Source organism: Aethalodelphis obliquidens, unplaced genomic scaffold, assembly GCF_003676395.1.
Source record: "Aethalodelphis obliquidens isolate GAN/ISIS:26980383/991018 unplaced genomic scaffold, ASM367639v1 scaffold5, whole genome shotgun sequence".
Classification (NCBI taxonomy): Eukaryota; Metazoa; Chordata; class Mammalia; order Artiodactyla; family Delphinidae; genus Aethalodelphis; species Aethalodelphis obliquidens.
Window position 1 is genome coordinate 11,420,861 of NW_020837949.1, and position 25,357 is coordinate 11,446,217.

General features: G+C 55.8%; 2 protein-coding genes across 8 annotated transcripts in view; one reads left to right on the forward strand and one right to left on the reverse strand.

The window, feature by feature from the left end:
• The first annotated feature begins 5,017 nt into the window (after positions 1-5,017).
• Positions 5,018-20,352, forward strand: EPHA1 (EPH receptor A1). Of its 4 annotated transcripts, none has more exons than XM_027101643.1 (18): positions 5,018-5,150; positions 6,181-6,248; positions 10,489-10,770; positions 11,762-12,170; positions 12,624-12,779; positions 13,102-13,446; positions 13,571-13,698; positions 14,006-14,156; positions 14,698-14,794; positions 15,029-15,096; positions 15,930-16,055; positions 16,922-17,107; positions 17,268-17,329; positions 17,449-17,655; positions 17,843-17,992; positions 18,239-18,432; positions 19,779-19,934; positions 20,018-20,352. In XM_027101643.1, the coding sequence occupies exons 1-18, from the start codon at positions 5,069-5,071 to the stop codon at positions 20,094-20,096; spliced, it is 2,946 nt and encodes a 981-aa protein (XP_026957444.1). In that variant the 5' UTR covers positions 5,018-5,068; the 3' UTR covers positions 20,097-20,352. The 4 variants fall into 4 exon arrangements, with proteins under 4 accessions (XP_026957444.1, XP_026957448.1, XP_026957447.1 ...); XM_027101647.1 differs by having other exon boundaries at positions 13,372-13,446; XM_027101646.1 differs by having other exon boundaries at positions 5,132-5,150; positions 10,425-10,770.
• A 77-nt stretch (positions 20,353-20,429) lies between these two features.
• Positions 20,430-25,357, reverse strand: part of ZYX (zyxin) — a 9,616-nt gene continuing 4,688 nt past the window's right edge. For all 4 annotated transcript variants that reach the window (XM_027101651.1, XM_027101653.1, XM_027101650.1 and 1 more), the window contains 5 exons: positions 23,093-23,213; positions 22,778-22,947; positions 22,451-22,629; positions 21,590-21,710; positions 20,430-21,007 (listed from right to left, as the gene is read on the reverse strand). In XM_027101651.1, the coding sequence (XP_026957452.1) occupies positions 20,903-21,007; positions 21,590-21,710; positions 22,451-22,629; positions 22,778-22,947; positions 23,093-23,213 (696 nt within the window). In that variant the 3' untranslated portion in view covers positions 20,430-20,902. The remainder of the gene's footprint in view (positions 21,008-21,589; positions 21,711-22,450; positions 22,630-22,777; positions 22,948-23,092; positions 23,214-25,357) is intronic.

Genomic DNA, 25,357 nt, shown 5'->3' on the forward strand with positions numbered 1-25,357 from the left:
TTCAGCAGACTTTTCCTTTGATTCTCCCAAATCTGTCTTGCAAATAACACTGTGTAGGAGGACACGAAAATGAAAAGGAAGTGGCATTAAGTTATGTGGGGTACCAGGAATATCTATTTGCACACTTGATCATATTTAAACTCTCATTTACCGTGAGGTAGGTGTTTAGGACCAACATCATTCTCACCATTTCCCCCATTTTGTAGATGAGGAAGCTGAGGCTCAGGAAAATTAGATGATTTGCCCAAGCTCGCACGGCTATGAAGTGACAATATTAGAGCTTTCTAATAGCCAGCTTTGCTCCTAACATCTCAGAGAAAACTTCAAACTGCCTTTATCTCAAAACAGTCCTACTTCTGGTATGAAGAGTTGCAGCTACTTAAACATCAGGTGTTTTCCTCTTGGCAAAGTGACAAGGAAGAGGGGAGGCACATGGTGGGGGGGAGGGAGGTAACCAGGTCGGCAGCATTGCTCACAGGCCACCTCTGCACGTATTTAATTAAGGAGCCATGGGGCTAGCAAAAAGTCTCCTTAAAAAACGGACATACCGGGCTTCCCTGGTGGCGCAGTGGTTGAGAGTCCACCTGCTGATGCAAGGGACGCCGGTTCGTGCCCCGGTCCGGGAAGATCCCACATGCCGCGGAGCGGCTGGGCCCGTGAGCCACGGCCGCTGAGCCTGTGTGTCCGGAGCCTGTGCTCCGCAGCGGGAGAGGTCACAACCGTGAGAGGCCCGCGTACCGGAAAAAAAAAAAAAAAAAAACCGGACATACCTTCTGGGCAGGTTAAGCAGCTTTCAGAGACATCCAGACAAGCCTGATCAACTTCGGGGGGTGCCCAGTAGATAATTCAAGGGCAGTACTTTAACCACCAATCAAGAGGTCTTTAAAAATAAGGTGTTCTTTATACAATGGAATACCACACAGTGATAGGAATGAATCAGTACACAACTACGTGAATAAATCTCACAAACAGCAGAGGAAATGAAAGAACTCAGACACCAAAGAACACATATCAGGTGATTCCATTTTATGAAGCTGGAAAAAGGCAAACCTAATCCATGGTGTTTTAAGGGGTGGCGTGGGGAGTAGGGGGGGTAATAAAATAAAATGTAGGTGTCCCTTACCTTCTTTGCTTCTGGAAACCCTGAGTAGAGGCCACGGGCCCCCGAGTCAGACAGACCTGGGATCAAATCCTAGTTCTGCAACTGAGTGATTTTAAAGAAGTAACTTAAATCCCTGTGCCTCAGGTTTTTGCATCTATAAAACGGGACTAATAATACCTTCCTCAAAGGGTTGGTGTGAGAAGTAAATGAAATAATGTATGTGGAATGCCATGGCAGCGTGCGTAGGTGCTGTAATTAATGGTAACGATGAAGATCCTGCCCCTGTCACCTGATGGTAAAGCAGGATCAGAGAACAGATGGGTAAGAGCACAGACAGAAGAAAGGGATCAAAGATGTGCAGAATCCACTCGAACGCCACATGGACAGTGCTGTTTCTTCTCTTCCCACTGCCCACACAGTCTCCTGGATAGGGCTGCCCGCAAGTGCAGGCCAGCCGGATGCAGCCAAAAGAAAGCTGCTTTGGTCCCATCCATGCTGGCCCTTGCTAGGGACCTGATACTAATCTGATAAACCGAATTGTATTGATGCTCTCATAGTGGTCGCTGGCAGCTTACTGGGTTACCCTCCTGGTTAAGCTGCATGTTATCCAGCGACTTATGGATGTACAAGGCCCTGACCTAGGCTGGGTGGATCTCATCTTATGCCAGGTCAGCAAGGAACCGGGTGTGATGGGGTGCAGTGGACAATTTCAACAGGGTAGTACTAAGGTTGGTGCTGCAGGAGAGGAGCCAGAGCCCAGAAGCTCCAGGATGTAGGGATGTGCAGGCTTCCCTTCCTGACTACAGAATGAGAACAGAGCCAGAGAACTTGGGTTCCCTCCACCTGAGAGGGGAGAGCTGTCCCTCTGGGAAGGCCTATCAGCTAAAAGATCTATGGCTCCTGGGAGAATAGAGCTGGGGAAAACTCTTTGATTTGCATTTTGTATTGTCAACTGACATCCAAGGGCATCCCTACAGGAGAAGCAAACCGCAGTCGCCCACAACATAGATGGACTTGGGGGCGTCATGCTGAAGGGGGAAAGCCAGACTCAGGAGACTGCATGAAGTTCTGAACCAGGCAAAACAGAAAGCCTGGGGCCAGAGGTGGGATTGACAGCAAAGGGCACGAACGTTTTTGGGTGGTGACAGTGTTCTGTTACTTCACTGAGCCAGTGGTTACCAGGGTGTATGCATTTGTCAGAAGCCACTGAACTATACACCTGGGGTGGGTGTGATTTATGCAAATTATCCCACAATAAAGTTGCCTTTTTTAAAAATACATTTATTTATTTATTTATGGCTGTGTTGGGTCTTCGTTGATGCACGCGGGCTCTAAGCACGCGGGCTTCAGTAGTTGTGGCATGTGGGCTCAATAGTTGTGGCACGCAGGCTTCAGTAGTTGTGGCGCATGGGCTTTGTTGCTCTGTGGCATGTGGGATCTTCCCGGACCAGGGATCAAACCCGTGTCCCCCGCATTGGCAGGCAGATATTTAACCACTGTGCCGCCAGGGAAGTCTCTAAAGTTGCTTTTAAAAGAAAAAAAAAATTGATATCTTAGTCCTCGTGGTTGTTCCACTCTGGGAGTAACTGGGGAAGCCTGTAGGAGAAGGTCAGGAAAGTCCTGGCCTCTATCATTCTTCCAGCACATTAATGTTTGCTGTTTGTTCAGTACCTTACAGTTAGCAAAGCACTTTCTCCTCTTTTGACCGTCACACTCTCCCTATGAGGTGGGCGTGATGATTAACCCCATTTTGTAGCTAGGGAAACAGAGACACACACATGCTAAAAGGGCTGGCCTACGTCTTCTAACTCCGTATCCCAACATCTTTCCTGGAAATGGCCTCGGATATCACCTAGGTCCAAGAAAACTAAGGTTCAGAGAGTGGAAATAACTCTACAAAGCTGCACTCTTCGTTAAGGAGAGAGGCCAAAATTGAAGGCGTGCCCCCTCCTACAACAAAGGGAATGAGGAATTGTCCAGTTGGGCTCATCCTGAATACAGGTGGCTCTTTCCTTCCCCTTCTGCAACACTTCCAGACCCGGCACAAAGAGACAGACAGAAAACAAGAGCCAGGCTCCTCTGGGCTCCACCTCCCCCTGCATGGGGCTGCCCCCGCCCTACCCCCTTGAGTCCCAAGGGTCTTGTTACTGTAACGAAGCACAGCACCGAGCCCATGCATTACCTCACCACAGTCTGGCTTATTTCCTAGCACGATTGTCCAGAGCTTGCTCCATTTCCCCCCTCTGTTGGCTGGGCACCCTTAGCCCATTCCTCCCTGCTGAAATCACAAAGCTCTGCCCCGAGTGAGCCTGCAGGAGCCTCCCCCTCCTTCCCGAAGTCCTTTACTTTAGAAAGAGGCCCATGGGGCAGAGCCTGTGTATCCTACCGCCCCTCTGTATATACATTCTAAAAGCATGCGTGTGTGTTGGGCGGGGGAAGAGGGGGTTAGAGCGAGACATATATGATGGTGTGTCCATAGGGGAAAACATCCTGGGTGAATCACGATAGACGATTGATGGTGTGTAACTTTGGGGACAGGAATTGGAGGGTGGGAGGAGGGAGGATTCTACTTTCCATTTTGTTTCTTTGCTGTTCAATGTGAATTTTCCAACTAATGTACTTGGATTACATTTATTTATTTATGCCAGTGAGGCTAGTCTGGGCCGGGAAACTATGAGCCATTTTCTTCTTATACTTATCTGTATATAAAAAAAGAAACACGAGAAGGATTAATTTTTGAAAATAAAATAAGCACCTAAAACGCATCACCTCCCTTCCTCCACGGTGACCAAAACATGCAACAATTTAAATGATAGAAAAACTATGAATAATTCACCCAAATGAGATGGAGCCAGAGAGGGCTGTAGGAAGGAGAGGCCCCAGGAGTGGAGCTGGCCGCCGTTCCTCAGTGGACGACCACTCCCCTTGGAGCCACTGTCACCCCTGATTTGCACCTCTGCTGGGGTCCTCTCCTACCTGTCATTTTAGCCATCTGTGTGCTTGCCTTACGCCCTGGCCCCCGACACTCCTCAGACAACAATTTGTTTAGGGCCAAGACTGTCGTACTCTTCTCTGAAGCTTTCAAAGCTTGCTGCACGCAGGGTAGAAACTGAAGAAACATGTATCGAATATACTGGAAGCCAGTCTCCAACAGGTGGGAGGGCCGTGGGGTCTACACCACTAGCTTCTCTACCACTCGCGCTCGGAAGCCCTCACCCGTTTCTCATGTTGCTTCGTAAAGGGCATGGTAACGTTCAAACTCCTTAACATGTTTACCGAGACCTTCCCTGCCCCGGCCCACACCTGTCTTTCTGCCTGGTTCCCAAGACAATCCTGAGCCCCAGCAGTCAAACTGGTCCCTTCACTCCCGGAGGCCCCTTGAGGCTCCCTGGCTTCAGGCCCTTGCTCGCGTGTTGCCCAATCTCTACCACCGAAACCCGGCTCACACAGTCTACTCCCTGGAGACTCAGTGTGCGCCCGGCTGGGCCTGCTTCCTCTGCCAACCAACCTCGCCTTGCATTATGGTCATCCAAGCCTCCCCGACGGGAACATCAAGATGTGTCTCTTACCCGGCCTTCCCCTGAGTCTATTACAGTGCTGGGCCCTGAAGAAAGGGAGAGGGAGGAATACAAATTCGAGGTGGAATTAGGCGAAAGGCTGGATCGAGACAGGGTTGGGTTTAGGGTTAGAATTAGCACTGGGTGAGTCAGTTCCCGATCCCACCCACTAGGCGGCGCCCGCAGTCTCATTCCGGTCAAGACGCCTCCACTTTTTGAAGTTTATTACCTGTTTTACAGGTTTCCTTCCTGCCCTACTGTCCCTTTAAGAAGGTGATCCAGGTGAGGCCTGGACTCCGCCCCGGGCTCTGGCCCCGCCCCCCGCCCCTGTCCGGCCGGCCCCGCTCGCCCAGTCCTCGCACCCAGGCCCAGCCGTCCGGGCCTCGGTCCCAGGTCCCGACCCCGTGCCATGGAGCGGCGCTGGCCCCTGGGGCTCGGGCTGCTGCTGCTTCTCTGCGCCCCGCCGCCCCCGGGGGCGCGCGCCATGGAAGGTACCGACCCCCGCCCCGCCCCTCCCCCTCCTCCTGGAGTCGGCATTCCTGAGGAGGCCCTCTCCAAGAGCCCCTCTCCAGCGCTCTTGTTTTGCCCGGCTGCCAGGTGATCGACTGGCCAGGCCAGTCTTTGGTCTTTAACCCCAAACAGCTGCTTTCCCGGGTCAGTCACCCCCGCCCCTGCTGGCCAGCAGTTTTCTCCTGGGGGTGGGGAGTGAGTTTCTGGCGGAAGCAGCGTCCAGACCTCCTACCCCAGCAATGGTGAGGACCCCTCATTCCCAGGCAGCCCCGGCCTCAGGCGCCCAACCCAGAGATCTGAACCCTCTGAAGTCAGAAATGGAAGTCGCTTTATGCCAACCTAGGCTGGGGGACAGAGGGACCTGCCGCTGGGGGATGGGTTAGGACTCGGGAGGCAGGGGCTCCGGAAGGCAGGGGTCAAGCCTTCCATGTGGACACTTGCATGCTCTCTGACCCTACTACCCCCGCTTCCTGGACTCTCCGCTGTGTCTCTACCCCCGGTCCACACCCCCAATCAGGGGCAAGGCAGGCCCTTTGCCGGGGGAGGGAGCCCCTGCACCCAGGACCCCCCTCCCAAGTCCCCTGTCCACACCCAGCCCACTCATGACCCCCAGAGGCTGAGCTCCTCTCTCGCCCATCCGCCCTTCCAGTTCTGCGGCTGATGGGTCCCCCAGGCTGCACCAGCCTCGCCGAGTGAGAGGCTGCCCGTCCTCTCTGGGGCTGCTCTTCCTAACGCTTCCTGCGTTGACTTTGGTCAAAGGTCCAGCGCTCCAACCCTTGCCCCACTCTGCTTTCCTCCCTTCACACTCGGGAGAAAGACAGACTAATCATCGTAGCCCTTCACTCCTCCTTCCTGGGCCGGTTTCCTCCCCTAAATCTCAGGAACTCACAGCTGTTAACGGGATGCTGAAGGCTTGGGGCTGGGGGGGCCCAGGAAGAGGAATGTGGGTTGCACGTGTGCGGGGGGCCTTCTCCCCCAGAGATGACAGGCTCCCTTTCTCTCCACCTTCAGTCACGCTGATGGATACTAGCAAGGCACAGGGAGAGCTGGGCTGGCTGCTGGATCCCCCAGAGGATGGGGTAAGTGTCAGGGGAGGGAAGGACCTAGGGTGGCTCAAGGCTGAAGGCCAGTGTGAAATGGGGCGGTGAGGTGGGTGGAGGAACGTAGAAAAGAGCAGGAAAAACTGGAAGTGTCTCCTCTGGGAGGGGGAGGGGAGGGGAGGTGAATCAGAGCCTCCTGAATGTGTGGAGCCTTGCGGGGGGGGGGGGGGGGGGTGTCAGGCTTCACCCCCTGGGGACCGATTCAAAGCCTGGCTCCTCCTCTCCCTGTCCCAGCGAGGGAGGGCTGAATACTTGTGAGGACCTGGGGGAAGATGAGAGTGACACCTCCTGGGAAGAGAATGGACCATCCCTGGGATGGTTGAGAGCTGAGACCCAAGCATAGAAGAGTGTCCTCAATCTGGGGTCTGTCCATCCCAGTGGAGTTGCATAGACAGGTTTCAGGGCGTCTGGGAGCCCCATAAAAGAGTATTCGAAGTTGTGTAGCTGTATGTGGACTTTTTTTTTTTTTTTCTGGAGAAGAGAGCCAGAGTTTTCATCAAATTCTTCAAAGGGTCTTTGACTCTCCCAGAGTTAAAAGCTGCCCCATTAGAGGTCCCTCAGCCCTTGACACCTCCCCCGCCTTCCCCAGCCCAGGCACACCATGCGTTTCAAGCCCCTTCCCTCCTTGGATATTCCGAAGACCCAGTGAGCAGAGGTAGGATCTTGTGAGTCCCATAGAGCACCTTTCTGTCACTCAGCAGAGCTGGCCCTGGAAACACCGGAGCCTCCGCAGGTGCTGCAGCCTCCAGGACTCTGGCCTTAGGCCTCTTCCCTCTGGTCCTAGACCCTGTCCTCTGGGGGTTCCCTTTTCTCTTTCCTACTCCAGGAGGAATCCAGCCTGTATTTCTGGGGTTGGAGTTACTTGCTTTCTTTCCCTCGGAGTCCCAGGGCCCTGGCTCCACTCTCGGCTCTCCCATGGAGTGGCCTGTCATTAGAATGAATAGACTAAACCATAATGTATCCCACAGGAGGGGCTGCTCAGAAAATCCTGGATTAGGCCAACTCTGACAGGCACCTCATCTCATAAAGCAGCTGATCACTCCACAGTGAGGGCTGCAGGTCCGTCTGCTGGCTCCCACAGGCCTCCCCTGCCACCCCACCCACATAGCTCTTCCCTAATTGGGCTGCAGTGGAAGCAAGGCCCCTTTTGCAGCTCAGGCTCAACAGCTTTGTACTAGGAAGGCGAGGAGACAGCAGCAGTCACATTCCCACTGTCTGCCTTGTCCCCCCCTCCCCCTCCCCATCTTTTCAAAACACACACACACACACACACACACACATTCAGATTCACGCTCCCCAGAATGTATCTATGTAGCAACCAGAGCCGTAAGTGAAAGGATCCTTGTTGCTGATCCTGAGCAGCTGCTTCTCCCCCATCTGTCACTGCTGGAACTGGGGGAGGCGAGTCATAGCTGGGAACATCTGCTGCCCCTGGTCCAGCTGCAGCCCTGGTGGTCTAGCTAATGAGCTGCGCATGAAACCCCCACCACCTTTCCACCTGACCTTCACCCCAAGCCTTCCACTCCGGCTTCCCCGTCCCAGCTTCTTCCTAAGAAGAGGCTCTAGGTGCCTTCTATCACTGCAGCCTGGACACCCCTTGTCTGATCTTTGAACTTCCTAACGTAGTACAAAAATACGTGCCTCACAGCAACATATACTTCTGCCCCTGCCCCCATGCCACCCCAGACTTTAGTTAACGGTGCTTTTTCTCGCCTTTTCCCAAAGCTGCGAGTAGCAATGAAAACCCTTGGGAAAGCGAACTTTCTATGGGCCTCAGTCTCTTCTTTATAAAATAAGGGGGTTGCAACCAAAATATCAATGGAATATTTTATAGAATTTGAGAGCTTCTTAAGTTCATCTGGCAGAGAATATACTTAAGAATGTCTGAGAATTCTTTTGAAAAAAGAAGAAGAATGAAATAGGAAACTTGTCCTACCAGATATCAGAACGTACCATACAGTACATCAATTATAATTAAAACATTTTGCATTGCACGAGAATATTCAGGTCAATGGAACAGAATAGAAAGTCCCCAAACAAATCCGCATATTAGAGATTTTAGTATGTGATAACACTGGAATTACAAATCAATGTGGAAAGTATAGAGTAGTCAATAAACTGACAATTTGGTGTCCATAATTTTTTTTTAAAAAAAGGAAGAAGGTAAAGTTACATCTTCACACTCTACAGACAACAAAATTAATTCTAGGAAGATTAAAGTCTAAACCTAAAAACCAAACCTAAAAGAATGTTAGGAGAAATATAGAAGATCTTTATAAGTTTGGTATGGGAGAGCTTCCCAAGCAAAATACACAACACAAAAAGGAAAGAAGATAAATGGTATTATGTAAAAATTTTTAAAGTATGTCAACATCACAGACATCATTAGCAAAATTAAATGGCATGACGGAGAAAATATATGAAATATGCATTTCGAGCAAATGATCAATGTCTATAATGTAAAAAAAAATAAAAGATCCAAATGAACACTCAGAAGATAGCAGTAGAATATCAGGCAAAGTTATAAATATGTAACTGCATAAAAATACAAATAGACAATGAACAAAAGAGAAATGCACAACCTCCTCCTCAAAGAAAGGTACATTAAAATGGCCAGAAGCTGTTCTGTCCATAAGATTGCCAAAAGTAAAAAGCTCATTAATATCCCCTGTTGATGAGGTTTTGAGAAAATGCGCCCTCCTGCATTGTGAAAGTGTAAATTGATAAAGCCTTTGTGGAGGACAGTCTGGCAGTATCTTCTTATAAAATTTGTACTATATTTACCCTTTGATACAGCAGGTCTATAGAAATCGTACAGGAATCTACATGTTTACTTAAAAAGTAAACAATCACTAGAAGTTACTTAAATGTCCAACAATAGATGAATGATTAAATAAATTATGGTACATCCGTACAGTGGGATACTATTTTATGGATTGCTAAAAAAAATTAGGTAGAGCCATATACTCTTGTGGACATCTTTCAAAGACTTTTTATTCGTTAAAAAAAAAAGCAAGTTATAGAAGAACACGTATATATTTTAAAATTATGTTAAAAACACACGCACACGAAAAAAACATTCAAATGTTTCTCTAGAGGCACTGAAAATGATCTGGAAAGTTTTACTCCAAGTTGTTAAGAATGAGTGGATGGATAGGAGGACTTTCACTTCTTGTTATATGTAAGTTTTTATTCTTTGACTTTTTGTAATAAGCACATAGAGGCATAATGATTAAGAGCATCAACTCTGGAACTTAGAGTGTCTGGGTGCACCTCCCAGCTCCTCCTCTTAATAGCTGGTGTCTTGGGCAATGTGTCCTTTAACCTCACTGTGACTCAGTTTCCTCATCGAAAGTGCTTAGAATAGTGACTGGCCCATGGTAAGCGCTACGTTAGTGCTGACCGTTATTATTATGATGATTAAATGTAAAAGAAGTTAAGGATGGTCTGGATGGTATCTAGGGGTCCAACCAACTCTTTCCATTGTTGATTTTTTTAAATTTTTTATTTATTTTTATTTATTTTTTTTTTTTTTGCGGTACGCGGGCCTCTCACCGTTGTGGAGCACAGGCCCCAGACGCGCAGGCTCAGCGGCCATGGCTCACGGGCCCAGCCGCTCCGCGGCATGTGGGATCTTCCCGGACCGGGGCACGAACCCGCGTCCCCTGCAACGGCAGGCGGACTCTCAACCACTGCGCCACCAGGGAAGCTCCCGTTGTTGCTTTTGATAGTGGCTGTAACTGGAAGGAATTTTGTAGAGAGTGAGATTCCCTCCTACAGAAGAGTTTTATGCTTGTTCTCACCCTCCAAAGGTCAGAGGCCTTAATATTAAATGCAGTCTCCTCGTCTCTGAACAAATAGGCAGAAAGTTTTTGTGCATGAGCTTTTGCTACAAAAATCTGCCTTTGGGGTACCTGACAGCCCTGCTGAGGGTAAAAATGGTGCTCATATTCTTGCAGTTGAAGGGGCTCATTGAAGGGTCCAGAGCTGGCCAGGGTTGTCAAGGGGGTGTTGTCTTGCCCATGCTATATCCGAAGAAATCTCCGACCCTAAACATTTAACCTACTATCCTGGGGCCGTGGGGTGGGGAGAGGGCAGGACAAGTAGCGTGAACCTGGGCATCTCTGACACCAGCTTCCTCGCCATCCATTCTAGAAATTGAGCATTTGGGGAACAGGTGATGATGGCTTGGAGGCTGACGCTCGTTTTCCTCTCACAGTGGAGTGAGGTGCAGCAGATACTGAACGGGACACCACTGTACATGTACCAGGACTGCCCAGTGCAAGAAAGCAGAGACACTGACCACTGGCTTCGCTCCAATTGGATCTACCGGGGGGAGGAGGCCTCGCGTGTCCACGTGGAGCTGCAGTTCACTGTGCGGGACTGCAAGAGTTTCCCTGGGGAAGCTGAGCCTCTGGGCTGCAAAGAGACCTTCAACCTCCTGTACATGGAGAGTGACCAGGATGTGGGCATTCAGCTCCGGCGGCCCCTGTTCCAGAAGGTGCTTCTACCCCTCGGGGCCATTTCAGCCCTGACACTGATCCTTGCCCCACTCCCTTCCATGACCCCACTCCACTCAGAAAAAGAGAAGGTGGCAGAAACAGGAAGAGAGCGTAGGTGTGGAATAGTGGAAAGAATGTGGGACTAGAAACCAGAAGGTCTGGATTTGAGCGCCTTTTCAGCTGCGTCCTGACGTGGGGCGTGTCACTTAACCTCTCTGGGCTGTTTTTCCTTGTCTTAAAGGAGTGATAATAATATTTTATTATTAACAGTATGACTGTCAGCCTCATCTACTCCAGAGGCTTTTACAAGCATCCACTAAGATAAGAGCAGGGCATGGTGGAGGCAGGGGAGAGGTATTTGGACTTTTCCCGTCCATGCTCACTACATTCGTGTATGACACACGCCCATAAGTATCCCTAGAGTTGTGTAGGAAGACAGTTCTCTGCAGGCTACTTTTTAATCCCTTCCCTCTCTTTCCTACTCAAGAAAACATACTGGAATGCAAAAGAGAAGGGAACATATTATTATAGGACGGACTCTCATTTTTTTCCAAAGAGCAGCTGTTGTGAAGTTTGTTATTAGTCATAAATGAATGATGACACGCTTTATAACTGATCACCTCGTTGGCACTGAGGTTGGGAACACCTTTGAAGAGTGGAAATTATCTGGGCTGTAGCATCCCACAGCTGGGCTCCAATCCCAGCCCCACCATGTAGTAGCTGTATCGTCTTGTTCGAGGTCTTCAACTTCTCTTAGCCTTAGTTTCTTTATCTGTCAAATGAGGAAGGTGATGCATCCCACCTTGTAGGATTATTGCACGGACTCGACAGTGTAATGCACGTAAAAATGCTTGGCTCGGTAGCTCCCGTGTAATCAGCCCTCTGTTTATGCCCGTGTAAACTGCAAAGTATTAAGCAAACAGTCGTTTCTGTTACATGGGAAGGAAGCACGACTCTGCCATTTTCCCTCTTCCCCACCCTTCTTCCCAGGTAACCACAGTGGCTGCAGACCAGAGCTTCACCATTCGAGACCTTGCGTCTGGAGCCGTGAAACTGAACGTGGAGCGCTGCTCCTTGGGCCACCTGACCCGCCGAGGCCTCTACCTCGCTTTCCACAACCCGGGTGCCTGTGTGGCCCTGGTGTCTGTCCGGGTCTTCTACCAGCGCTGCCCTGAGACTGTGCACGGCTTGGCCCAATTCCCCGACACTCTCCCTGGACCAGGCGGGTTGGCCGAAGTGTCAGGGACCTGCTTGCCCCACGCCCACGTCACCCCTGGACCCTCGGGTGTACCCCGCATGCACTGCAGCTCCGACGGCCAGTGGTTGGTGCCAGTGGGGCGGTGCCACTGTGAGCCTGGCTACGAGGAAGGCGGCAGCGGCGGTGTCGAGGGCTGCCTCGGTAAGGAGACTCAAGAGGTGGTAAGAACTTGGAGGGACCACTCGGGGGAGGGTCTACCGGGTGCCAAGGGAAGGAAGGAAGCCGACGCTCCATCTCAGTTTTTTTGTTTTTTTTTTTGCGGTACGCGGGCCTCTCACTGTTGTGACCTTTCCCGTTGCGGAGCACAGGCTCCGGACGCGCAGGCGCAGCGGCCATGGCTCACGCGCCCAGCCGCTCCGCGGCATGTGGGATCTTCCTGGACCGGGGCACGAACCCGTGTCCCCTGCATCGGCAGGCGGACTCTCAACCACTGTGCCACCAGGGAAGCCCATCTCAGTGATTTTTAAACGGAGTGTCCCAAGGCCCTAGGGAGACACACGCGGGGGTGTTCCCAGCACAAGCGATTTGCGGGAGGGGTGTGATTCTCCCAGTAAAACACTGGACAACCTTGGCTCTGTGTCATTCTCTCTCTAGCCTGCCCGAAAGGCTCCTACAGGGCGGACGTGGACACACCCAGTTGTCTCAAGTGCCCCCAACACAGCACATCCGAGTCTGAAGGGGCCACCGTGTGCACCTGCGAGAGCGGGCACTACCGCGTTCCTGGGGAGGGCCCCGCCAAAGCATGCACGCGTGAGTCCGGGGCCGGGACCTGGCCGCCCGTGACGAGGTGCAGGACCTTGGCTAAACCTGTGTTGGGGTCCGAACTTTCCAGAGCCTATCAGATATCGGGGACCATCCAAGGTGCCGGCCACTTAAAGGCCCCAAACACGCACCACTGCTCTCCCTGGAGGAACGCAGAGATGCGGTTAAGCTACCTTTTCCCCACTAGGAATCGAATCTCTGGGCAAAGGCCGCGAAGGACTTGGAGAATCGGGGTTGGGAGAAGGCTAGGGGCCAGCAGCTCCGGTGAGGGCCGTGCTGCTTCCTACTGATGGCCTGTCTTCTCCCACAGGCCCCCCCTCAGTCCCCCGAAACCTGAGCTTCTCTATTTCGGGGACTCAGCTCTCCCTGCGCTGGGAGCCCCCAGTAGACCTGGGGGGACGCGAGGATGTCAGATACGATGTGGGGTGTTCTCAGTGTCGGGAAGCAGCGCCGGACGGGGAGCCCTGCCAGCCCTGCGGGGAAAGCGTGCGCTTCTCCCCGGGGCCCAGCGGGCTCACCACGGCCGCCGTGTGCGTGGATGGCCTCGAGCCCGACGCCAACTACACCTTTAACGTTGAAGCCCAGAACGGAGTGTCGGAGCTGGGTACCTCCAAGCCCGCCAGCGCCTCACTCAGCATCAGCATGGGGCGTGCAGGTGAGGGGTCTGGGGGGCCAGCAGGGCCTGGAGGAGGCCGGAGGGCATAGGACCCCAGGGACACACTGACCAGCAGGAAGCAAGGAGAGGCTTCTTAAGTGATTTCCTCCCTCTGGACTCGTAGTGACCCTGTCAGGCTTGTCCCTGAGGCTGGTGAAGAAGGCGCCACGGCAGCTGGAGCTGACCTGGGCGGCGTCCCGGCCTCGCAGCCCCGGGGGGAACCTCAGCTACGAGCTGCACGTGCTGAACCAGGTGAGCTCAGGGCGGAGCACCTCCAGCGTTCCTCTCCTGGGGCGCCGGATGGGAGAAAGCTGCCCGCAGTGAACCGTGTGGCTTTCTCAGGACAGAGCCCTCTGAGGAGCCCTACCCCGATCACTCCGGAGCCCTACCCCGATCACTCCGGAGCCCTACCCCGATCACGCCGCAGCCCACCCCGATCACGCCGCAGCCCACCCCGATCACTCCGCAGCCCACCCCTCCCACGTGTTCCCAGGGCTGCCCTTCTCCTCCACCGGGTCTGGTTTGGCACGGCCCAGGTAACACGAGTCCCCATCCACAGGATGAAGAACGGTACCAGATGGTTCTAGAGCCCCGGGTCTTGCTGACTGAACTGCAGCCGGACACCACGTACACCGTCAGAGTCCGGATGCTGACCCCTCTGGGCCCTGGCCCCTTCTCCCCTGACCATGAGTTTCGGACCAGCCCACCAGGTGGGTGGGTTACTCTGTGTTCTGTCGCAAACACACATGCGACTGTCATCCCCCTGAGGTTTCTCAGACCCTGTTCCAGTCAGTGATCTTCCTTCCTCGTCCATGCACACACACACGCACACACACGCACACGCACACGCACACACAGGCACGCAGGCACACACACACGTAGACACTGCCTGGGCGGATGGCCCCGTGCGGAGTCACACCACACCTCCTCCCCAGACGCACATTCTGATGCCTATACCGCCAGCCAGCATCCTGTCCCATCTCCTAACCCCTCAGGTTAGTGTCCATTGACAGACAGAGCAGGTTGGTGCTCCCTGGGTGGGGCCCTTTCCGCGGGCTCTCTCACCCACGCTCACACCCATCTCCCCGGTTGGGGAATGCACACCCAAAGCCACCGAGAGACCGCCTCACACACACACACACACACACACACACACACACACACACACACACACCCCGTGTGCCCTGCCAGCCTCCATCATCCCTGGGGGCTCTGAGCACCCCCAGACTTCTTCACCCCACGTGCCTATAGTTTCCAGGGTCGTGACTGGAGGAGAGATCGTGGCCATCATCTTTGGGCTGCTGCTGGGTGTAGCTCTGCTTCTCGGAATGCTTGTCTTCCGTTCCAGGTGCTGTTCCTGTCCCCCCCACCCACCCCCCCCACTTCCACCACCCTGGGTCCCTTTGCCCTGGCAGAAGCTGCTGAATGCCGCCCAGCAGCCCTCCCACCCCCTAGTACCAAAGTGTCCCCGCACCACCCGCTCCCCACCCCCTGCCGTTTCTGGGGAAATCTCAGCTGCAGCACGTCTGGGCCCTGGAGGTGGTCCTGGGCCCCTGAAGAACCTGGTCCCCAACCCTCACAGGAAAGCTCAGCGGCGACGGCACCAGAGGCGGCAGAGGCAGCGCGATTGTGTCGCTGATGGGGACAGAGGTGAGCCAGGAGCACCTGTGTGTGCACACGTGTGTGTGTTGGGAGGCGCCACTGGGACGGGACCAAGGGCCCCACATTTGCTAGGACAACTCTGGGGGCACAGGTGGGCTCTCTCGTCCCCAGGGCTCTTGTGTTTTGCTACTTAATTAACTTTGGTTAATTAACCTCGTACTAACAGTCCCCCGGAGGGTCTGTGCAATCGCCCGTTAGCTGTTGGTGCCACTGCACCGGCACCCAGGCTCCGGGCAAGCCTTCCTCATCCTCCCTGGCTGGGTCTGTGGGCTGAGGCTGGCTGGGAGGGTGACTGCCCGCAGGCTCCCTGAAGCCCTCCCAGGCATGTGGGCTTCCTGCTGGTCACCTCATTAGGTGCCCCACAAAAGGGGGAGTCTAGGGGCCGTCCAAGTAACAGAGCGGGAGCGAGGCTTGTCTGGAATGTGAACGAGCTGTGAGTGACCGAGCTGTGAGTGACCGGAGGGAGTGACCGGAGGAGTACGGTGAGCAGCGGCGGGGAGGGAGGCGAGGAATTAGGGTCAATGAGCCATGGGATGATTGGGTAACTTGAGGCCGTGAACACGCTTTTGGGTCTGGGTTCCGGGCCCCAGCTCTGGGCCCGGGATGGTGAGGACACACGAGCTTTGCATGTAGACAGCAGGAGGAATGGCTGCACTATGCAGACGTCGTTGCTGAGGATAGAGACTGTCTTTCACTTCAGCCAGGACAGGACTCCTCGGGGAACAAGAATGAGCACCGGGGTCTGCTGGCCCCTCCCTCCCCCTCCCCCCAGTACTCCTGAGCCCTGGAGTTGGGCTGAGCCCTCTCTGTTCTCCCCGCAGAGGACAAGCTGTGGCTGAAGCCTTACGTGGACCTCCAGGCATATGAGGACCCTGCCCAGGGAGCCCTGGACTTCACCCAGGAGCTCAACCCGGCCTGGCTGGTTGTGGACACCGTCATAGGGGAAGGTGAGCCCTGTGGTCCCCTCTGCCTGTGTGGCAGCACAGAGCGGCCAGCAGGCCCCTTCCTTCCGGCCCTTCCCAGTGGAGCCCAGCCGGCCTCTCCTCTGGCCCAAGAGCTCCCAGATGAGTTTCCTCCCTGCTCTACCCCGTGTCCTGCAACCACTGTGTTCATGTTTTAACCCCCTTATCAGGTGTCCTGGAGCAGCTCCCGCCTCCTGCACCATCTGCTTTTGTGGTTATGGAATTTCTGATAAAGAGCGTTAAACACATCATCTTTGTCAGGAGGGGGGGGTCGCTGTGCCCAGGCTCAGGCTGTTCTCAGATGGTTCCCAAACATGGGAGGGACTCAGAGCCTCCCTAGCCCCACATTCCACCCCACCAGGGGCCCAGTGTCCTTGGGCTGCCCCGATCCCTTGGGTCACCAGGGAAAATGGATCTGAACAGAGAACAAAGCTCAGCAGTGTCTTTGCTGATTGTGTGGCCAAGTGACCGGAGGAGCTTGCGGAAGAGAGGCGGCAGTGGTCAGCCTCCCCGGCCACTTGTGTACTGGCCCTGACCAGCCTGCCCTTCGTGGACAGAACCCAGCCCCACTGCATGACCCCCACTCACCCAGCACCTCCTGAGTATCAGGGCTCTGCTAACTGGGGAGACAGTGCCGAACAGTTTGCAAAGCTGCACTCCTGTTCCAGACTCCCGGCCCCTGGCCCTGGGAAGTACAGCCAAGCCCTTGTCTCAGGGAGGAAGGTACACCATGTTTCTGATCCTCTGGTCCAGAGAAGAAAAGGGAACTGGAGGACTGGAGATATCGCTGCCTGTCCCCCTGGGGAGCCTGACCATGCATCTGGCCATGACCCTGTTTTCTTTCCACCCAGGAGAGTTTGGGGAAGTATATCGAGGGTCCCTGAGAACCCCCAGCCAGGGTGCCAAGACTGTGGCCATTAAGACCTTGAAAGACACATCTCCCGACGGCCAGTGGTGGAACTTCCTTCGAGAGGCAACTATCATGGGCCAGTTCAACCACCCGCACATTCTGCACCTGGAAGGCGTTGTCACAAAGAGTACGATGAGGGGTGGTGTCCAAGAGCGTGCTGGGAGGGAGTGGTAGAGGAGGGGTGAGGCCACCGGAAGTGGAGGGAGATGTGCTGTCAGAGGCAGGAAGTGTGGTTCTGGGTGGAGACGGGGTGGAGGCTGCCGTGTGATGTGTGCTTTGTGTCTCAGGAAAGCCCATCATGATCATCACGGAGTTTATGCAGAACGGAGCCCTGGATGCCTTCCTAAGGGTAAGGAGGGCGGAGGACCAGCTTGGAAGGGGGATGGGCCACGGAGCCCTGGGCATTGGCTCTGGGTCCAGGAAGAGGAGACCCAGCCCATCCCCTAACTTGCCCACTCCCTGCTGCAGGAACGGGAGGACCAGCTGGTCCCTGGGCAGCTGGTGGCCATGCTGCAGGGCATAGCATCTGGCATGAACTACCTCAGTGACCACAGTTATGTCCACCGGGACCTGGCCGCCAGGAACATCTTGGTGAGTCAGAACCTGTGCTGCAAGGTGTCTGACTTTGGCCTGACCCGCCTCCTGGACAACTTTGACGGCACCTATGAAACCCAGGTTAGAGCCTTGTACTAATCACATACACACTCACACACACACACACACACACACACACACACTTACATGCCGTACATACAGTCAGTATGTGCACAGCACACGATGCGTGCTCATGTGGACACAATAACTTCCCATGCCCTTCTGTGCCCCGAAACACATCAGCCTTCTGCCCCACGTGCCCTATTAGGGAGGGAAGATCCCCATCCGTTGGACAGCCCCCGAAGCCATTGCCCACCGGATCTTCACCGCGGCCAGCGACGTGTGGAGCTTTGGAATCGTGATGTGGGAGGTGCTCAGCTTTGGGGACAAGCCCTACGGGGAGATGAGCAATCAGGAGGTGAGCCCAGGTGTTTCCCTGCCCAAATCCTCCACGGCCCTTTCCCGCCAATGGCCTCATTTCTTCTTTCTGACCCACAGTCTGTCTGCATTCCTATCCACTCTTGTCCCCTTCACCTCAGGCCCTGTTGTCTTGACTGTGGCCATCCTGGTCAGGGGGTCTAGAGGCTCCACTGCAACGATCTCGTGTGAACAGAGCTTCCTCGTGGCCTGCCGGGTTAGCTTCTTACCCTCTTCCTCGCTGCAGGTAATGAAGAGCATTGAGGATGGGTACCGGCTGCCCCCGCCCGTGGACTGCCCTGCCCGCCTCTATGAACTCATGAAGAACTGCTGGGCCCATGACTGTGCCCGTCGGCCCCCCTTCCACCAGCTGAAGGCACAGCTGGAGCATCTGCATGCCAACCCCCACTCCCTGCGAACCATTGCCAACTTTGATCCCAGGTAACCACCCTGGGGAGGGCAGATCTAGGAGAACGGAAATGGACACTTGGCCACATCCACCGAGCACTGGGCCTGTGGAGCTCCCAACAGAGTCAGGCATAGGAGGCAGCCCCAAATCTGCACCTTTGGGAAGACAGCGCTCTGATGGAGGAGGTGCGGTGTCTCGCCCTCGATAGCTCTGGTTTGATGGAAGATGGGAAGCAAACACGCTAAGATGCAAAGTACATATAAGCAGCTACCAACCTGATACCCGCTCCAGTGAGCTTGGCCACTTAGAATGGGGTGGGGAAGACAGAGAAACCAACAGGAGGCAGACGGGGGGTGCACGTCGCGACTGAGAAGGGCAACCTTTTGGGATCTGGGAAGGCGCCCAGATCCCGTAGCCGTCAAGGGTTGGGGAACTGAGGGCATGCCAATTGCAAATAGCGCAGGGTGCAGAGAAGTTTGGACTTTATCCTGAGCCTAGAGAACTACTGACCAATGTTTTAAAACTGTCCATGGGAGGGACATGATCATTGTGTTTTACCAAAAACATTGCCAGAATATGGAGAATCAACTGTTTGCGGGGGGGTAAGATGGGAGAGACGGGCAAGGCTTCAAATGCTTTATCGGGTAAAGCAGCCCTGGCGTGCTGGCCTCTGTATCAAACCACCATATATAACCTTGTTTCTGGGAGAAAATGTGCTCCGAGTTCCAACTTTTGGAACTATCTTTTGGAGCACAACTCCCTTATACACTGGAGACCGCATGTGCTAATCTTTCTGGAATGCTGGATATTTTCCCCCAGCAGATTTACTTTACTAATGGTTTCTGGCTCTGGCTGGCTTTAGGACAGGAACACTCATTGTATTGTGGGTGTCAGAGTGCAAGAATAACAGCCAGGGTTGGAGGTGGCGAGCAGGGGGCTGCTCCCAGAACTCGGGGGGGCCACCCTGAAAAAAGCCGAGACCACACTGGCCTTCCAGGGCCTCTGCTCACCTCGTCTCCCTGCTTCCTCTCAGCTGGGATAGTCGATACTTCATGTCTTTACTGGCCCCCATCGGTTGCCCAAAGCTGGCCACTGCAGTGCACGTGGGCTGGTGGTACCTTCCGTTTGGACCTGCGAGGCTGCCGCTTGCCCCAGGTCTGTCAGCGCAGCGGGACTGTCAGCCTGCCCGTTGCTGTTGCCAGGAAACCGGCCAGGAAGTGGGTTCACTGACAATGGCCGGGCTAATCCACAAAGTCTAGATAATCTCTGTGCTCAGACAGCCAACTTGAATGCTGCCTGCAGATGCAGAGGCAGAGCCCCGGTTTCAGGGAAGCCCTGCATCCCCCTGCATGGGACTGAGGCAGCCCATGTCCCACAGGGTGACCCTTCGCTTGCCCAGCTTGAGTGGCTCAGATGGGATCCCCTACCGGAGCGTGGCTGAATGGCTGGAGTCCATCCGAATGAAACGCTACATCCTGCACTTCCACTCCGCCGGGCTGGACACCATGCAGTGTGTGCTCGATCTGACGGCCGAGTGAGGACCCTGGGGGCCCGGACGGGGGACGCCTGCTGGGGTTTGAGGCCCAAGACTCACCGATTCCCCCTCCTTGCCCACAGGGACCTAGCGCAGATGGGGATCACACAGCCCGCACACCAGAAGCGCATTCTCTGCAGTATTCAGGGGTTCAAGGACTGAGCCTTCCCCTCACCCACCCTGTCCTCAGGGAGCACGGAGGGACCCTCGACCTGTAGGACTTTGGTGCCGCTGCTGTCCACCCTTCCCTGAGGAACTGCCTCTGGAGCCAGGAAGCCTATTGTTTTAAAAAGGCTGGGGTGGGGCGGCGGGTAGAAGTAAAAAGATAATTGTGGGAGCTGGGGGAGGGTTTAATATATATTATATACATATACATATATATTTTTATAAATAAACAGAAGCTGAATTTTCAACTTTACCCCAGGGTTTTTATCCCTCTCTCTCCTCCATCTCACCCTCAAGGGCTGTAGGCACAAAAGAGTCAACTGCTAAGAATTCTGGAAAACACCTTTTATTTGTAGCTGTAGCCACAACCTGGCAGCACAGGGGTGGGTGGGAACGTCCAGGCTGGTGAGCCCAGCCCAGCCTCCCAGCAGGTCAGGGCGTTTCCTGGCCCTCAGCAAGCAGAGTAAGAGGCTGCTGGAGGGCCAGCTGAGGGCATCGGTGCAGCAGTGAAAGCAGCAGCGCTCAGTCTGGTGCCCCCTCAGGTGGGGTACCTAGACGATGGTGGGTGGTCCCTGCAGGATCGGGGAGGACTGGACCCCAGGGCTGGGACTCTGCAGCCCTAGGCCATGTTGGGTGGGGCCCTGGATCAGGGCACAAGGGATACTGGGGTGGGGTCCGGCATGGAGGGAGGGGCTCGACATCAAAAATTAACTGTGGGGAGGGTGAAGGGGGGAGGTGTTCTCATTGTGGGTGGTCTGCTAATGGGGAATGGATTTGCAGTCAAGAAGGGAGCCAGTCCTCACTCAGGTCTGGGCTCTGGTGGTGTGGCATTTCCGGCAGAGCACGTGGCCATCCAAGGGGAAGCAGCCGTTGTCATCCGCCTCGATGGACAGTGGCTTCCCACAGTCCTGGGAGAAGGAAACAGAGTGCACTGGCGGGGAGGCCCCCTAAGCACCCCACCTCCCCTCTTTAAATTAGGAAGGCCGGATGCTTCCTGGCTCAGCCATGCCCTCGTTGTCTGTGTCCCCCAAATCACAGCCGCCTCCACTCCTATCCCCGCCTCCATCACCACACTTTCACTGTTGTCCCCTAGGACTCTCCCCAGGAGGACGGGCAGTGGGTAGAGCCGCTTCCGAGGCGCCCGCCCCAGTAAAGGATGTGCGGCCTCTCCCACCTGTCTCACCTCTATTCTGACTCTCCTTCAACCTCACTGAGACCCCCAGCCCTACCAAAACAAAACAACACGCTTCCCTCCCATCGGTCCGTCCCCTTTCTTAGTTTATCGGCAACTCAGTGACCTCACAGAGGACCCACACCCTGCAGTCCTGGAGTGACGGGGAAGCATCCCTGCTGGGCGGGCGTGGATGCCGTCTCTGTCCACCCTCAAAATTGCAGCACTGATTTACTCCAGGGCTCGGCACTGTCCATCGCTCATTGGTGAGCAGCGTCCCACCACCTCCCATCCCCAGGGGGCCGGGGTGATGGCCGACCTCACACTTGTAGCACTTCATATGGAAGTTCTTGTCCAGAGCGACCACACGCACGGTCTCCTCTCGGCCAGGCTCGGGCATGATGGGCTCTGTGCAGACGGAGCACCTGGGGGCATACTGCCTGCGGGGCAGAGAGCCGGGTGCGAGTCAGAATGGGGGCGAGGGGCACCGGCGCTGCCCCCAAGAGTGCAGGGAAATGAGATGGCAGACTGGTCCTTACCTCCTGCCACACCCACCCTGCCGCTCCTGCAGAAAGCACCCCCAGAGGACCCCATACCTGGGACCCCACACCTGGAACCCTGCCCCTCGCCTACCCCGCACCACGTGGCTGCCTCTGTCCAACTGCTGAGGGGCACAGAGGGGTGTGACGTGCTGGCCACCCAAGGTGGAGCCCCGAAACGTACACCTCCCACACACTCAGAGGTGGGAATCCGAGTCTGCGGCATCCCTGCTCCCGCCCTTTAGCTACGTCACGGGATCCTGCCAGTGGCCTGAGCAAGTCGCCACCTTGTAAACACCGTTTCTAAGGGGAAACCCGAGTTCCAAACAGCTGATCTCCAAAGGAACTTTCAGAATCCAGCCTGTGTGCGAGGTGAAGTCACCGCAGCACACAGTGCTGAATGCAAGACCACACCCAACATGAAGAGTCATGGGCCGGGGGAAGGGGACGAGCCGGCAGCAAGGCTCGCCATCCAGGCCAAAGGCCGCCGGACAGCTCAGTCCAAAAGACAGACAGGACGTGGGGACAGAAAGCAAGTCCAGGGGTTTGGAGCCGTGTTGGGGTCAGGGGGCAGCCTGGCTCCCAGAAATATGGGAGCTGGCGCCCAGAGAAGAGCCCGGCGGGGGGCGGAGGATCCCCACCTGTGGTAGTCGGGGACGCAGTGGGGCCGGCTGGCCGGGTCCACGATGAAGGCCGTGCCCTCGAGGGGGCAGGCGCAGACCACACAGGTGAAGCAGTGCGGGTGGTAGGCCCTGCCCGTGGCCCTCAGCATGCGGTCAGTGATGGGCTGCCCGCAGGCGTTGCACTTCTCCAGGGTGTCCTGAGGAGGCAGCAGCAGGAGGCTGGCCGGGAGCTGGCACCCACGGGCCGGCTGCCAGGGCACGGCTGCCCCACGCTCGCCCCCCACCCCACCCCCCACCCCCACCCCGGGCTGAGCCCCGGGTGTCCCCAGCCCGACCCTGACTCACAGTATAGCAGCCCTCACAGTACGGCGCCCCCTCCAGGCTGTAGAACTGCTGTCCCTGCAGCCGCTGCTCACACTGATGGCAGGTAAAGCAGGAGATGTGGAACAGCTGCCCCAGAGCGCGCACCGCGGGTTGAGCACGTGCCAGGGGCTGGTGACACCGGCCACAGGACTCTGGGAAAGCCGCAGAGACGGAAGTGAATGGGACGAAGGGCGTGAAGCTTGCAGGGGCTGAGCTGGCCTGGGCAGGGAGTGGAACCACAGACAGCGGAAAGCACGGGAACGCAGGAGATGTCCCTGCGGGCGGGCGGGGGCTCACCGCTGGCGGCCACGTTCTGCCTCTGAGGATGCTCCATGTCCTGCATCAGCTGCTGCGTCAGCTGCTCCAGCTCCTCTACCTCTTTCAGAGTCAAGGCTCCTGGGGCCCCAGAGGAGCGCACCTGCAACCCCAACACTTTCCTCACACTCTCTGAAGGGTCACGCCCTCCAGGGACCCGCCCCAGCGGCCTTACCCACTTCCTTCCAAAAAGGACCAGCTCCCCTCCCGTTTCCCAGATACTCAAGTTGGCTGGACCCAAAAGGCTGCTCGTCCTCCCTCCCCAAGGCCCAGCACCACACAAGGAAGGGGAAGAGGACGACACTTCCACCCGCTTTGCCCGGAGCCCCTGGGCAGTCACAGGCAGGCCAGAAGGACGGAGCGGACGCAGGCCACGCACACAGCAGCGCAGGTCACCGAAGCACTGAACACACCAGGCCACGCGTCAACTCCACAGAGCATGCTGGGACATGGCCCCCGTGAAGAGACCGGCACGCGATGGCGTGTGCACCCACACGCGCGCACACACCTACCCGTCCCGCCGGCTGCCGAGCAGCCCCTGTCAGCGTGAGGATACAACACAGGCGGGAGTCAGGTTAAACCCCAGGGCTGTCTGCAGGAGCCCAGCCCGCAGCTCCCACGAAGAGGTCCTGGGGTCCCTCCTTAGAGGGGGTTCCTGGACCACCTGACCCCGGTCCCTCCCCAGTAGGCCTCAGAGAAGGGCCACTCTCTAGGCCAGCCTAGCCCTCCTGTTAGGGGATCCTGAGACAGCTGGAGACTGGGGGTGGGGGTGAGGTTAGGGGGGCAGTGCCAGGAACCCTGAGATCTCCTGGGAGGAGGCGCTGCAGGGGCTGTCCGGCCTGTAGCAGCGTTTCCAGGACATGGTCCCACGGGAATGCTGGGTGGGTCTCCATTACTAAGTCCACCCGGGACCGAGGCCCCCAATACTGAATGCTCTACCTGCCCATGCTTTCACTCCCCTAACACCCGGAACTCAAAGCCTCCCAGCCCCCTCCTCCTGTGGCCACCTTCCCCTCAGCCCTGGCTCTACCACCCTCACACCTGTCTGCGTGGAGAGTTGCATCCGCCCGGGGAAGCACAGATCCATCGATGCTCCGGCTCTCAGCCATTTTCCCCACGGACTCCTGCTACCTCCTGCCTGTAGCTGACTGTGTAAGTCCCCTGTAAGCCCCCGCTTCTATGTAAGCTTCCCCTTTTCCTCTCCCAGTCATCCCTTCTCGGGGACAGACAAAGAGGACACAGCCAGCCCTTTCTCTCTGGTGCCACTTAAATGCCTCTTCCATTCTTTGGAAGCATGAACTATTCAAACATCAGCCCTCCTTGGGTACCCACGCTCCCCCACGACACACCAATCCAGCCACTGTTTTCCCTCTCTGCCTGCGAGCACCGATGTCCCAGCTTCAACATGCATGGCACTCAGACCTCTGCAACTCCAACAGCTCCCAACGTCCCTCCAGCTCAGGCACCTTCCACCATGGGACACCCTGGACCTGAGATTTCTTGGTCTCTGCCTCCAAGACCCTGGGCGTGACCTCCCAACCATCACCTCCTCCCCCTTTTCCCATCCACATCTACTGAACGAACCTGCTCAGAAAGGCTTTGGTTCCTCTGCCTCGCAACCCTCTCCACGCGCCTTCTACATCCAGCCATTCTGGCTTGCCTCCCCTGAAGCCCAGCCCCTCGACCATCGACTCCTACAAGGCTCTCATAGCCACTCTTGCCACCTTCAGCCACCAGCACTTATCTGATCCAATCTCAACCCTGGGTCACGCCACCACCCGCTTCCTGCTTCTGCCTCCCAACTGCAGAAAGTAGGTGGAGAGATCCCTGAATGCTGCAGAGGGAGTTCACCAAACAGGGCAGCGCCCTCCGGCCCTCCAGCCTCAGCTCGGCTGTCTGGCATTTGGCTCCTGTGGGTTCCCAGTCGCCTTCCCCATGGCAGTTGTTCCAAACCCTTGCATCTCCTCCAGCCCCCAACTGCGTCGTCGCGCCCTGGCTCTCACGGATGACCTCACCTCCTACGTGAGCGAGGAACTGGGAGCCGGCCGGCTCGAGCTCCCTCTCGCTCCTCTCTGCCCAAGACTGCGGCCACACAGTCCAGGGTCTCTGGGCTGGGAAAGCCCTGGGGGCGGGGCGGTCACCAGCAGCGCTCTGCTCCCCGCTCTCAGGCAAAAGAACCCCTCTTCCACGGGCTTCTTCCCCCTGGTTCCCACCCATACCTGAGCCCTCCTCCCCTACTGTCAGCCC

Excerpts from the sequence above, each read along its gene's own strand:
- EPHA1 (XM_027101643.1), top strand. The coding sequence starts at position 5,069 with ATGGAGCGGCGCTGGCCCCTGGGGCTCGGGCTGCTGCTGCTTCTCTGC. Across the intron at positions 17,330-17,448 it reads CCCTGGATGCCTTCCTAAGG|GAACGGGAGGACCAGCTGGT; the intron begins GTAAGGAGGGCG and ends TCCCTGCTGCAG. Across the intron at positions 18,433-19,778 it reads ATTGCCAACTTTGATCCCAG|GGTGACCCTTCGCTTGCCCA; the intron begins GTAACCACCCTG and ends CATGTCCCACAG.